Below are 15,084 nucleotides of genomic sequence, written 5' to 3' on the forward strand. Positions count from 1 at the left end.
ACACATGCCATCAGTTGTTTTTGAATTTGAATAAAGCAAAAGAAAAAATTTAAATTAGTGCAATAAGAGTCAATATATACAGGAAAAATATGATAGGCTATGGGGAGAGGCTACAGTAAAATCATCTGTAAATTATTTGAAATACTATTACTTTTTTGTTTGTTTAATTTAGATGTTAATAGTATTTAATATTAGTATTTTTTTATTCCACAAGAAAATTTATTTACAGAGTGGAAACAAATGTTATGAGGAATTATTTTCAGTTTCTTCTCCTTCAAAGAAAAAGCAAACCCCAAATCCTCGTAAATCTTTTATTACCGTCCCTTTATATCTATTCCTTTCATGACTGAGAGCTTTCAACAAGAGGCTACCTGGTGGTGGCAGGGGAGATTTGAAGAGTTGTTCAGAAAGTTTTTCATTCTATAATTCTCTACTTGTTGTGTGAGACGTAGAGTGAATCGATTTGGGGAGGGTACATGACATCTCAACCTTATCTCCTCTTTGGGATGAATATAAATACTCCCCTTAGGAGTATTTAAACTTCCCTAGGTCACCTGAACTCCTGTAGAGGAACTGAAGGGATAAGTCATTCTGAGGCTGCCTAAAGGAGAGGAAACTGGTGTTTGGTTTTTTCTAAATTTATAAGCAAAACGTTGAAGATTCCACAAACAAGCTAAATGAAAAGAATAAAATACCTGGAGAAGAAATCATCATTCCTTCTGGGTTTGCATATCCATAGAGCCCAAGTAGTAAATTAAATAAAAGATGTGGTTTGAAAGTAAATGGAAGAGATATTACAGCAAATTTAATGCTTTCTTTTTTCTTCTAGTAAGCTTACCTTTGCCACAGGCTGGGTAATGGTGTTGGAAGAGAGAACATTGACTTAAGTTATTTATAAGAAATGTCCTAAGAACCACAGAAATACCAATTGATTTTGTCTTTCCTATCTCATGAAATATGTTAATTGACAAGGGGGAAAAAAAGTGAGTGATGAGAAAATTGAGAAAGTATGTAGGGGAAAGAATGGTTTTACTTTTTCTCTTGCTACTACTTTTGATCTACAAACCCTGTCTGATCTCCCTTTGTAATATTTCATTGCTATTCTAGTGTGGCTGTGATGTTTTCAGTCACATTTTGTAGGCTGGCTTACTTTTTATTTTGGACATTCTGGAGGGAAAAGTCTAGTATATCTCACTTGATTAATCTTTATTTGACTACATTGTTTTGTTTCGTTTGTTTTTTTTTTTTCTTTTTCAAGAATTTTAGTCTGAGGAAAATTGTCAGAAAGCTTTTATATACACTTGACAAATTAAATTCGAGCATCTTTTTCCCTCAAAAATTACCCTAAGAGTGAAAAAATTTTCAATACTTGATTAACCAAAACAATGAGAGAGAGGGATACAGTTTATGAAACAGAAAGGAAAGGGTTTCAGAAGAAGAGGCATTTTCTTACTTATTGAATAAAGTTCCCACAATTCCCATGGATTTTTCCCACCACAAGAGTCTCCTTCCTCGCTACAAATGTTGGAGATGTTAACTCCCACAACCAGCTTGCCCCTGCTACTTATGAAATTCTGCAACAACTTAATACGTCTAATGCCACTGCCACTTATCACCTTATTTAACCCTCTAGTGGGTGTCAAACTCTATACCAAGCTGTGGACTCTGCAGTGACAGAATTAGAAGTAAAAGAACTATCTGTTCCTATTTGCATATCTTACACACTCCTAGGCCTTCTCACCAAGATTCATAGCCTTATTTTTGATTGGGTAAAGGGAAAACAATGCCTCCTGCAAATATTCTATCTTCTACCCAGTTTTCTTGACCCCTTACCTTATCTATTTTCCTGTGCCTTTCTTACAAAAACTATTTCCTAATCAATTTTCTCAACTTCAGTTATAGTTTCTTTTCATCTAGTCAGAGTTTCTTTCCTTATTTCTTTCTCCTTCCCAGAATTCCGTCCGACTGTGTTTTACTTGTTCTGAATTTCTCTCTTCTTAAAAGTCATTCTTTACTGTCACTTCCACCTGAGACCACCTGCCTCCCACCCCCAACACGATTTTGGAACTCCATTACTGTGAAATCCCTGAATCTCCAGTCCTCTTAACTGTCTGAAATGACGTGTTTATGGAGTCATAATTTTCCTCTTCATTCTATCTCCTACCAAATCCACTCAGATTGATTTCCTGCCACATACACAGAAAATTGTCTGTGGAAACTTGGAGGGAGATGGAAATGGCAAAATAGGTTGTGATTGTCCACAGGGGGATCTTTCTGGCATCCTAAACTCTAACTGAAAGTGTAAAATAGGACTTCCAGTATATTGTGAGATATATCTTTGTAGACTTGTCTAGGTATATTACCACTATCTAGAATATTGTTTCCCAGAAAAATGAATCCTGTCTTCTAAGGAAAGGGATTATAAGAAAGATTTTAGAACACAACCTCTTAATAGGAGACTGCTGATACATAGCAAAGTCAGAAATAAAATGTAAATGCTTGTCCTGATTATTTTCTATATTCTGTTTACTGTTTCTACTGAAATATATTAAATGTGAAATGTAATAGAAAGTAATATGGACGGGATCTTGTTTTTTTGACATAAAAAAATCTATATTTTTTCCTGTTTGAAACAGTGTATTTATCTCTACTCATAATAGTATTATTTGTTTCAGATTATGTTATTTTTAATAAAGAAAACAGTGAAGCAATTATAATTGTAAATTGTAAATAAAGCATTCTAATCATCATCTAAACACAAATAATGATAGAATTGCAAGACAATTAAAAATAATAAGAACAGTGCATTATGAAATACAAATGACATACACACCCTTGAGTAAAATTTGCATATTTTAAGATAGCATGTTAACCATTTACAACTGATGTAATTTCTATTTATATTTAAATAGCCTCTTTAAAATATCAACACTAGTAAAAGTTGCATAATCTAACAGCTCTTCAGACTGTACATTAACATATTCAACCTGTGGAAATTTAAATTGGGAATAAAAATCTCACCGAAGTTAATCTAACATACACATAGCATGCCATGCACCTGTTCACAACATATTGCTGGAAACTATTACATGATAATGAATGTGTAAGCAAAGTAGAAAGGAATATATGAATAAGAATAAGGCATTCTGTACAGAGTATATGTAATGACAGTTCTATATATTGAAACTGATTTTCATCTAAGCTTAGCAGGGTATTAGAAAACCATACTTTCCAACAATAGAGACAAGTCATACTGCATTTATATTTCTTAGCATGAAGCATTCATCTTTTCTACAAATGTTAGTGATATGGCTATGTAAATGATTATAACATAGCATGGATGATTTTCTAACAGTGTTGAGCTATTATTCCCTTTTTGGTTACTAAAGAAAATGCTCAATGGTTTCTTCCTCTCAGTCTCTTGTCTCTGTTTGTCTGTGTCTCTTTACCATAACAGGGACTGTCTCACTTCTTAGCAACCAGATTGAGATATTCCTGTATGCTCTCGATCAGGCATTTGCTTAGTGTCATAACCTTGTCTTTCTAATGTTGGAAGAATAGATAATTTTCTACAACATTCAATTTTTCTATATATTGGCTTAGTACTGAACTGGTATTGTCATGATGAACAAAGCACGATCCCCACTTTTCATGGAGTTTACAATTTAGTTGGGTAGCAGATATGTAAAAAAGCAAGTGCAATGCAGTATTATAAGTACCACAATAGAAGGAAGAATTGTGTGATAAGAGAAACTGTATGAGGCATCTAACTCAAGCAAGTTTGGGGGTGGGGGCCAAAGAAGAAGTTTAACTTCCCAGAATTTAAAAAAAAAAAAAAAAAGCAAAACCAAACAAACTCTATAAATTTAAATGAAACAATCAAAATATTAAAGCACAGAGTCATTTTTTGTTTCATCCATCTATTTACCTGTTTTTCTAGTTTCAACCTGTGCTGCTGTTGAGTTCCGCTGTGCAGATGGGACATGCATTCCAAGATCAGCACAATGCAACCAGAACATAGATTGTGCAGATGCTTCAGATGAAAAGAACTGCAGTAAGACATTCCACTACTTTTTGTTTATGCCTGGGTGCTTTTGTCATTACATTCAAAACTGTTTAACTTTTCACTGAGCCTTGTCCAGAATTGATATGTAATTAACTTCTGTCGTGTAGGATAATTCCGTGTTTACTTCCTCAAATGAGGTTAATTTTTTTTTTGTCTTTATGACCTGTATAGAAGGCTCATAACTTTTACAAATGAGATATTCTTTTGTTTTTTGTTGTTGTTGTTGTTTTTGTTTATCTCTTTATAGATAATACAGACTGTACGTACTTCTATAAACTTGGAGTAAAAACCACGGGTTTCATAAGATGTAATTCTACCTCACTGTGTGTTCTGCCAGCCTGGATATGTGATGGGTCTAATGACTGTGGAGACTATTCAGATGAATTAAAATGCCCAGGTAATTCTAGGCGGGGGGTGGGGGGGGAAAAAAAAAAAAAAAAAAACAGACTTTGCCTTGAAGGTTTAGAGGCTAGTTGTGTAGAATAAATGCATTAATTTTCATTATTGACGTTCAGTGGTTAATATTAAAATTTCAATAATGTAGACTAAGTTAAAAGTAATCGTATTGTTCTAAACATGTGACCTGATTTTTTTAATAAGTTATGAAATGATAATCAAGAAATCTGTATTTAAATCAATCTCCTCCTTCATTCACTATTAATCCTTCTAAAATTGGTGATTAAACTTAAAATGTATACTCACTCTATAACATTTCCATGGACATATTACATATCGAGGAAAAAAAAAAGCTATTCATAGGTTAAAAGGTGGGAGACCATATTTCTCACCACTGGTTTACTCGAGGTTATTATACAGCTTATATTGTCATGTCAAACTGTTTGATACAGTTTACACAATCTTTTTCCAAAATAGTATGGGTAGTAGTTATCATTACTGGATCAGGTTCAGACAGGTATGTTTAATCTGACTATTAACTATATTTACCTACATAAACTCTGATAACTGTTGTCTGCAGGCTTAGAAGAGTGACTTTCATGAAAAAATAATGGCCCTGATTCTTTTTAACAGTTTGAAGAAACATATTTAAAAAATATAATACAGAAAAAAAGCATTAAATTACTTTAACTGAAATTAGACATGCTATATAGGAAATCATTACTATTATATAAACTATATGTTCTCATACTGCTATTTTTTCTCTCTTTACCCTACTGCTACATTCACTTTTTCCATGTTTAGTTGACATTTAATAATTTTTGACATATTTTAAGAAATTATATTTGGGGATATTCTGCACAATGTTGTACACAAACACGCACACACATGCACACAATCTACTATGAAGAACCGATATTCTAATACTTTATAATCTACCACTTAATTGGGTAATAGCGAAGTCCTTCCCTCTCCACTTCCCTTTTTTTCTTGCTAAACAATGTTTAACATTTTTTGGCTCACCACAACCCTTTCACATCTTTTATTTTTCCTTTATTTTTAAATCCATAAAACATTTTAAAAGAAATATAAAAACATTGTTTCTGGATTACGGAACCTGCGTGTTTTGATTCTTAATCCAATAATTTTTCTGCAATTTTTTTACCTCATTATGAGCTACTTTTTAAAATTATCTTGAAGGCAACATATAACAGAACTTAAGGTGAAACATTATATATATATATATTTACTTTTTCATGGTCTTTATATATTTCTAGTATTAATAAATTATTTTAAAAATTAACTTTCAATAGTAATAGAGAATTGTGATTATATTGAAGAAGAAGGAAAGGGATGCTCATGTAGAATTATGAGATAGGTGAGCAAATAGACAGGAATCCAATAATAGGTCAGTCTGAATACCTTAGATTTTTATCTAGGCAATATCCTAGGAAAAAATAAAAGGTAAAGCAGACTCAACACTTTTTGGTTTAATAGTGAATTCTCTCAAAAAATTATTTTCATCTTTAGTTAGATCTATAAAGATGACATTTTAAAAAATAAAATGGGGTAATTTTTGTTATTGTAAAATAATCATAATGGAGCATTATAGTATGATTGGCATATATACTCTAAGGTTTACTTTCTGATTTGTTATGAGCCAAACAGTCCAAAATTATGTAAACCTGAAGGTACAAGTGGACCAATGAAATCCAGTAAAGAAAAAAATCTAGTGTTTTATATATAGTCTTAGAGGTTACAATGATACTAGTACTCCACAATTTAATATATATATATATAATTTATAAAATAATTTTACATACTTATACATTTTATTCTCAGGATATTTCTGTAAGATATAACAACTTTGGAGATTATATTGCAACTTTTTTTTATTAAAATAGAGAATATTTATTTAAATCTTATCAAAGTCTTCTCAAACCATCAGATAGTAGAAACACAAAGTTCACACTTTCTCGGCAAAGATTTACTAATGTTTTATAATATCAATGTTTTATGAATAAGAAATTAAGATTATTTTCCACCTAAAATGATTGTTTGGCCTTAGGCTCACTCACTTTATACTCATTTTGGTTATTTTATTTTTATTATTGAAACTCCATATTATTTGGATTTAACCAATTTTTCTATTAGTTTCACTGATTCAGGATTTAATCCTGGATTGAATTTGTTTATTATATTTTCCTAGTTTCCTCTAGTCTATGCCTATATTTTAGTTTATCCTTAGTTTTCATGACATTAACATTCTTGAAGAGAACATCTCAGCTCTTTTTTATTTAAGTTTACTTGTTATTTATCACTTCTGTTCAAGGAGTATTACTGTTTTGTTATCAACCTTTAATACAGAAGTCTAAGATTAAATTATTTGACATGACATTCTATATTTTGTCACAGTGCAAAACAAACACAAATGTGAAGAAAATTATTTTGGTTGTCCTAGTGGAAGATGCATTTTGAATACTTGGATATGTGATGGTCAGAAAGATTGTGAGGATGGACTTGATGAATTCCACTGTGGTGAGACATCATATCTTGCTTTAGTTTTATAAACCATATTATCATTTACATGCAAATATTCTCTTACATAGAGATTTTATTTAAAATAGCTAATGGGTTTTAACATAGATTTTTATTTTATTAAGTAATACAAAATAAAATAAAACAGAAAAAGTAAAAAATAAAATAAAACAGAAAAAAAATTATAATGAATAATAACAATCCTCTCCTAACCCTTTCTTTTAACTTTTTCTATTTTTCTTAGTTGTTACTTCCATAAAAATCTAGATGATATACTTGTACCATCATTTTCTGACTTATTAATTTTAGATGCTAATATATTTATTTTTTGCTATGAAAAATATTTAGCTCACACTACTCATACTTTACCTACCTGTTAATGACTATATATTATTATACTAAATGTTTCTATTAAATACATGTATAGCTTTAAATATTATGCTTAAATCTGAATTTCTTCAAATGTTCATCCTTCACCTTACCTTCTAATTTCTGTGTATGCACATTTCATTTTACTTAGCAAGGTAAAAAAGCATTTTTTAAATTTATTTTATAAAATTTATAGATTTTGTGATTTTAAGGCCAAAGAAATTTTCTATAGGGAAACAAAGCATACATTCACTATTTTCATTTAACACAAATAACATACTCTGTAATGAATAGACAGAGCAGGAAAAAAAGATCAAAAACGAATCTTCTATGAAATGTCAAATTGCCCTAAAAGTAAATATCACCATGAAATATAAAGCTACGTTTTGTTTGATTAAGATGTTATTTATCTTTATAGTAGAGTCAGATTCTGAACAAGATTAACTTAGATCTTTACAAATAGTTTATGTAGATTCAGAATTTCTGAACAGGAAGCCATTATATGGTTATATCTTTAATTTTAATTTTTCTAGATTCAGTTTTTCTAAACATCTCTCTTTTTCACAAGTCATTTAATTAAATGTTTTAGATAAAGACACAAACTTTTAAAAATAGTTTATAACATCAAAATAAATATTTAGTTGCACAGTCATTTATATTTTGAACATTTTAATTTGGAAGGATTTTATTTTGGGGTCTTTCATGGTGATAAGAATTCTGAGTGGAGGAACAGGCTGAAGGTGGGAGAGAACAATAACAAACCTGATTGTGGAAGTAAATGGAGTACACTATTACAAATGCATAATTTGGTAATAACATACCAGACATCATGCCTAATTTGTATGTTATTAGTTAGACTTAAGTATTCACAAGGCAGAGAAACAAAAGCATCAAAATGTCAGGTATGTATGCGCATGAAACCGATGGCTTGTCATCCAGCTAAAGACCCCTGCAGTCACCTCATCTTTAAAAACAAAAATATATACTGGTGAGTTCCATCATACTATTACTTGGCCCAGGAAGTAAATGTTTCTCCAATTGTTCAAAAATAGATTAAAAACCGGAAAGACTAAGTAGACTACACTTAGAATATTTATTTATTTTATATCTGTGTATCACATATTTTTTAAAAAATGACAAACTGGAATATATACTTCGGGGAGAGTGCCAACGTAATGACTACCTCAAAGTCAAACCCTATGAGAATTGTGTTGAAGGGACAATGCTTTGCAACTTGGAAATTCGGAGGGAATATGCAAGCTGTTGTCAAAATTTTATAGAGCTGTCATAGAGAAGAGAAATTTCGCTTGTTTTATTATAGAACGGTTGATTTTAGCAAAGTCTAACGAAGAACTTTCTCACTCTCAGATATGTCCTAAGATGATCTCAAACATTTCCCCTTTGCCCTTAAAAGAGATATTTTTGTTTGTTTTCTAGATTCTTCTTGTTCTTGGAATCAATTTGCTTGTTCTTCACAAAAATGTATATCTAAACACTGGATTTGTGATGGAGAGGATGATTGTGGAGATGGATTAGATGAAAGTGATAGCATTTGTGGTGAGTTGTTCCTTTTGTTTTCTCATTTAATTTTTAGATGTATAATATATATGAGTTCTATCATTTTAGAATGTACTAAAAATATACTTTCTATTTTGTTATCTTAACATTAAATTTATATATACATTTCTATTTAGCTGTTTTTTTTATTTTTATGACAACCTATCATTCTTCTATTTTCGTATATATAGTTATTCAATATTTAGGCTGTTTTTCCTGAATATTGACACAATAAATATATTTGTAAATTTAATTCCTAGTCTTCAATGCCTTCTTTGGAATAGGTCTCAATATTTGGGATTACTTGGATCAAATTATCGAATATTTTTTCATGGCTCTTGATATGTATTGTTGAATTGTCCTCCGAAAATATTTTCTTGGCATGTACTATCACAAGCCACACATGCTATTTGTGTGCGTATTGTGTGTGCATTACAGTGATCATTATTAATGAATTGTTTTCAATGGGAAATAAGGAAGGAGCCTATTGTACATTATCTTAAAATATACTTTAAAATTCAGCTCTATATAAGTAGAGGCATAGTGTTAAACATCTATATTTAACTACTAAATGTCAACTACACAGCCATTGTAATTGCTTTTAAATAATCACAGACATTTAAAACATAACTTAAATGGAATTAACTGAATTACTTAAGTAATAAAAGAGGAAGCAATACAATTTCTATAAATGTATTGTATTCAGTTAAGCGTTCTGCTAATTTATTTATATGTCTGTCTGTCTATCTGATCTGTTTCTATATGTGTGTTTGCATCCATAGATACATATTCTTTACTTATTATATCGACCCTGTTTCATAGCTCTTGTATCCTCATTTTAGAGAGGGAAGGACCTGAGTCATAGAATAAAGTGCATATATAGAGTTAAGTATACTTAATTTTTTAAAAAATTTTCATAGTCTGACCTGCTCTTTAGATTATTACCATGGAGACAAGTAGACAAGATTTTATAATGTTAAAGCTAAACCAAAGTACCTTATAAATAACATAAAATTGGAGCTTTCCTTTGAAATCAGGCAATTTGTTTTTTTGTATTTAAGTTAACCAAAATCTACTTTTTATTTACACAGCTGAAACAACTTAGTTATATGACAAATAAAAGTAAATATAAAAAGATCACCATCAAAAAATTCTGAAAGCAAAAAGAAATTAGTAACCAATTAGATGACTAGCTGATCTCTTTGAACTACTTTACTTCTATCTTTTATTAAAACTTTCTTTAATTAAAAAAAAAAAAAGATTACCTCCTTAGAATGGTTTGAGCACACTTCCACACTTTAAAATCATCTTGCTGTTAATCCTTTGTTTAACCCTACAATAAATGGCTCCGTTGATAACTGCTATCGTTTGTCAGTACACACTATATAACAAAAGGGGTAAAAACTACAGTCATACAGAGTTGAATTTTCTCACATCTGCATCTTTCAGGTGTGTGATTATGAGCAGGTCTATTTTATTTCTTATTTCTCAAATTTCTTACCTATTAAGTTGGTACAAAAAGATCTACCTTTTTGTAACTGTTTTCATCTAACATGGCAAATGTGCACTGTGTAAATGAATTTATTCCCATTCTTTTGTTGTTCTAGTTATCCTGCTTCTTTCTTTATTTTTTAATTATTGTCATGTCTGTCATTGTTGTCATTAACAATATTGTTATTGTCATATCTCTATCTCTCAGTATCCTGAGAATTAAAAAAGGAAAAAGGATTAAAATTGTAAAGGACCTGTTTACCTGTTGTCAAAACACCCAGTCAATTTAATTTAATTACAGGCTGCATTTTACATACTAACTATCGAGCTGATTGCACATAAAAATTACTGCTTTACATCAATGAACTGAACCTAAGATTTTAGTATTGGGAAGGAATTTTATAAAAAGTTTATCTCAGTGGCTCTCAACCTTTAGTGCACAAAATATCCTCAGAAGTATTAAAAATGTAGATTTTTAGTCCCTACCTCCAAATATTCTGATGTGGGCTATAAATACATTCTTTCTTGATAAGCACATAGTGGTTCTGACTTGGGATCTGAAAATCCTTTTCTAAAAATCATAGTTAGTCCACCTCCATTATTTGATGGATAAAAAAGGAGAAACTCACAGAAGTCAATAAATTTGCCTGAGTCACTCAGTAAATCAGAGATGACAGAACTAGGACCAGATTTCAGGTTTCTGAAATACTTTACTAAATAAAATAGTAACTCTTACCAATCAAACATTGTATCTGAGTAGGTGCACATGATGGATCTTGTGGAATTCCTTTGGGTTTTCTTTCCTCTCCCTTGGGATTCACATTCCTAAGGAAGGCAATATGTGTTCTCCAGATGGCAGTGACAACTATGGAATGAAGCCATGAGTTTTTATCTTTGGCCTGTTTTACTTCCAATTGACTATGACGTTTTGGAATGCTCTTTACACAGAATCTGTTGAACACTATCAAGGGGGCCAGAAAATTAACTGCAAAGAATCTTATGCCATTTTATAGTTTGAGGTATCTTAGTAATTATGTAGTCATAACCTACATTTTATAGATAGCAAAATTTAGACACCAGTCTTCTCAAAGGTCACACAGAATTAAATTTCTCAACAGCCAACCAATGCTATCTCTATTATGCCTACCTTGAGAATATTAGAGTGATAATAAAAGTAGACAAGGAGTTTTACTTGTATCAGACTTCTCTAGCAGAAAAAAAAAATGCATTTTTAAATAGCAAGCTAAATAACAAAAATATTATGGAAATTAGAGCACTAATTGAGAGTATAATAGTGAAAGTGACACTTTATGTTCTTATGTCAAGCTTGAAAAAATATAAAAGGGAGACATAATGTAAGAATAATTTCTGAAGGAAGAGAATTTTATTATAAAAGGTAGTAAAGACATAATAGATAGCAGGCAAATTTATTTTTAAATGAATGCAACATTTATTTCATAGATTTTTTTATCATTTCTTTCTCAGTAATAGATATGTTAAACTCCATTCTATCAGCACTTATTATCAATCAAATGAGCGAATCTGAATTATATGGGGGACTTCTGAACATTCACTTACCATCTTTTCCTCCAAACTAAAGTATATGTCAGGGACAGGCATATTTATGTTGGAAAAGATCACCAGGGAGGTCTGTTTTGGCACCCTGCTACCCCTGCCATCTTGAAAACATTGCACTGAAAATCATTTTCTTTTCATAACATCTCTACGGCTGAAAAGTAAGATGATATTGATAATCCAATTAAAACATGTTGGTTATTACTTTGAATGTTTGGAAACAAATATCTTATCTCAATCTAGTCAGTAATATTTTTTTCTTGGAAATAGAAACATTTTTTGAATAATTCTAACAATATTATTTTTATCATCTTTCCTATGAGCAACTTTTGGTCAGAGGAAAGTGAAATTAAAGAAAAGTTAGATTTGGGTGTCCAATTGTTGATTCATTTAACAAATATTTTATATAAATAATAAACAAACAAATTATTCAATATATATAACTGTACTTGGGGCTAGGGCAACATCATGAGAAAGAATTCTATTCTAATCTTATATGATTACCCTATGCTCATATGAGAAGAAACAATAAGAAACCACCTGTGACCCTTTGAATTTACAAGTTAACAAGCATTTTCTTTTTTGCAGTATACATTTGAAATGCAACATCATGCAACTAAAGGGACATTAAATCGATAGAGCAAAGAAAGGATAAATTCTGTTTTTAAGTGTGTAAAAGCAAAGAGAACAGGCATACATTTATTCTTTTAACGACACCAGGCAGAAAATATCAATAATGGCATTAGTGATTAAGAGAAGGTGCTTAGGGATCATTAGAGTTTTGAACTCCCAGATCAACATGTGGCACCCTATGTGACTTGTGATTTTCTGCAAGCTTTTAGACTTCCTTTTCTGTGAGATGAGATTAATAATACTCCTAGTGTTTGGGGTGATTGCAAGGATTAAATGAGTTAATATGTAAAGTGCTTAGCATATATGCTGTTATTATTATTATTATTGTCTTTATGCATTCAGTTATTTTGAAATTTTATCTGTTTATTTACAATTCTATGACATTTCTATGCTTTGCTACATTTTATAAAAAGAAAATATCCTTATTATTTTCTGCCATGTAACTTTAAGAATATAACTTTGAAATTGAGAAGGAATGCATTCTGAAGAAAAATGTGTAGATGTCTATGGGAGAAAAATATTTGATGATTGCAAATAACTACAATCTCTTCCTTATCAGCAACATTCTTCCGTGTCTTATCTTTCCTGTAAGAAATGTAAATGATAGACCTTTTTCAGCAAACATGCAGTTATCTTAATGGCATTTTTTCTTTGGATTTCAGGTGCTATTACCTGTGCGGCCGACATGTTCAGCTGCCAGGGCTCCCATGCCTGTGTGCCCCGACACTGGCTTTGTGATGGTGAAAGAGACTGTCCAAATGGAAGTGATGAGCTCTCCATAGCAGGCTGCGGTATGAACACTTGTGGGACTGTGTGTGAAAGAAAGCTGCAGCAGCATCCTCAGACATCTGCTTTTGTAGTACTCACCATACCACATTTTCTCTCACTTTCCCAATCCCTGGACTCACAGGTAGTGTCAGAATTAATCAGGTGCGATGTTATCATCATAGAAGTTCAGCAATCCCTCTAACCTCTATTCGGAGTATTTCAAACATGCACAGTGGGATTACCCATTTTAAATCTGTGTTTTGATGAGTACAGATTTATCATTTCACTTCTGAGATAATGTAACTATTTCATGTGTGTGTGAGTGTGGCAGTTTTGTTACGTTCTTTTTAGCATCTTCTACCTTGCCCGCCCTCCCCCTCCCCAACATACACACATACACCATGACAAGTTTTAGATTGCTTGTTGCAGATACTCTGTAAATGATTGCTGTGATCCTAAATAACTACTGATGAGAAGGTCAGTGAACACCCATTAGTCCTATGGATAGAATATTAACCCTTAGGTCAGATAAAAATAGTATAGATATAGTTGAATGAAGCTGGGGGATCAAAGGAACACCTTTGAAGGTCAGACAAGTTACTATGCTTCTGACTCTCAAGAAACTTACAGAGTTTTACTCAATAGTAAAAAATTTAGATAAATTTCTTTGCATGATCAGGAGAATAAAGAGGCTGAATATTTGAATGTAAGTCCTAAGGTCACATAGGAGAATTGTTGAGCTGAGCAATTTATCAAAAATGATACTGTGAATTCTGTTCATTAAAGTCAATTCTGCCAATCATGTCTACAATGACCTGTCTTTGGATCTATAAAACTGTATTTGAAGCCATAATATGTGTATGTGTATGTAGTATGTGTATATGGGGATAGTTAAAGCAGAGAAGAAAATGAATACTTTGAACAGGGCTATGTGCACAGGATTCATATTACAATAGAATAATTCACTTTGATCTTGAAACCCATACATGTGTCTATAAAGGTCAATGGGGCAACTGAGGGCTACATAATATAAGATTTTACATCAGTTCAGGGATCCAGACGGTCCCAGTATACTGTTGCTATTGCAACAAGTTAACACTCTGGGAAGCATATTAACACTTTTGGACTGCACGGGTGCTATTAAGTAAATTATGCTGAAATACAACAAATTGTATACTCGAGTGACCTGAAAGTGTTAATGCCAAATAAGCTTATGTTGCTTAGTGTTTTAAGGATTAATTCATATATTAGAATTGGCATAATTCACCTAAGTTATATAAGCTATCACACAGTTCAAAGTTAGAGCAGTTATGAACCGAATTTTACTTTGATTATAATGGCCAATTTTTAACGATGTTCCCATGTGGCTTCTATATTGTTTGCTAAAAAAAAATTTGAAATAAATTATCCTTGATTAATTTTTAAAAAATCTTCTGAAATTTTACCTACTCATGTCTTTATTTTAATCATTACTGAGTTAATAGCAGAGATTTCCTTTCTTCATGGAGTCTGGGACAGTCTAGGGTATAGAGCTGATTGACATGTAAAAATAATTATAATACCTTAGATGTCATAATGATATACAGAAAAAATACTAGGTCATCACGAAGAAATATTATATGTATATATATACATATATATTTTAATCCTAGAAGTCTCATGGAAAGATTTCAAGGAAAAGTAAGAACATT

The 15,084-nt window shown here is 31.3% G+C and overlaps 1 protein-coding gene across 1 annotated transcript in view; it reads left to right on the forward strand.

Annotated features, from left to right (window-relative positions):
- Positions 1 to 15,084, forward strand: part of LRP1B (LDL receptor related protein 1B) — a 1,708,438-nt gene that overhangs the window by 1,442,715 nt on the left and 250,639 nt on the right. The window contains exons 48-52 of the mRNA XM_011354519.1: positions 3,941 to 4,054; positions 4,314 to 4,463; positions 6,878 to 7,000; positions 8,807 to 8,926; positions 13,288 to 13,416. Of these exons, the coding sequence (XP_011352821.1) occupies positions 3,941 to 4,054; positions 4,314 to 4,463; positions 6,878 to 7,000; positions 8,807 to 8,926; positions 13,288 to 13,416 (636 nt within the window). The remainder of the gene's footprint in view (positions 1 to 3,940; positions 4,055 to 4,313; positions 4,464 to 6,877; positions 7,001 to 8,806; positions 8,927 to 13,287; positions 13,417 to 15,084) is intronic.

This window comes from Pteropus vampyrus, unplaced genomic scaffold, assembly GCF_000151845.1.
Source record: "Pteropus vampyrus isolate Shadow unplaced genomic scaffold, Pvam_2.0 Scaffold17, whole genome shotgun sequence".
NCBI classification, from domain to species: domain Eukaryota; kingdom Metazoa; phylum Chordata; class Mammalia; order Chiroptera; family Pteropodidae; genus Pteropus; species Pteropus vampyrus.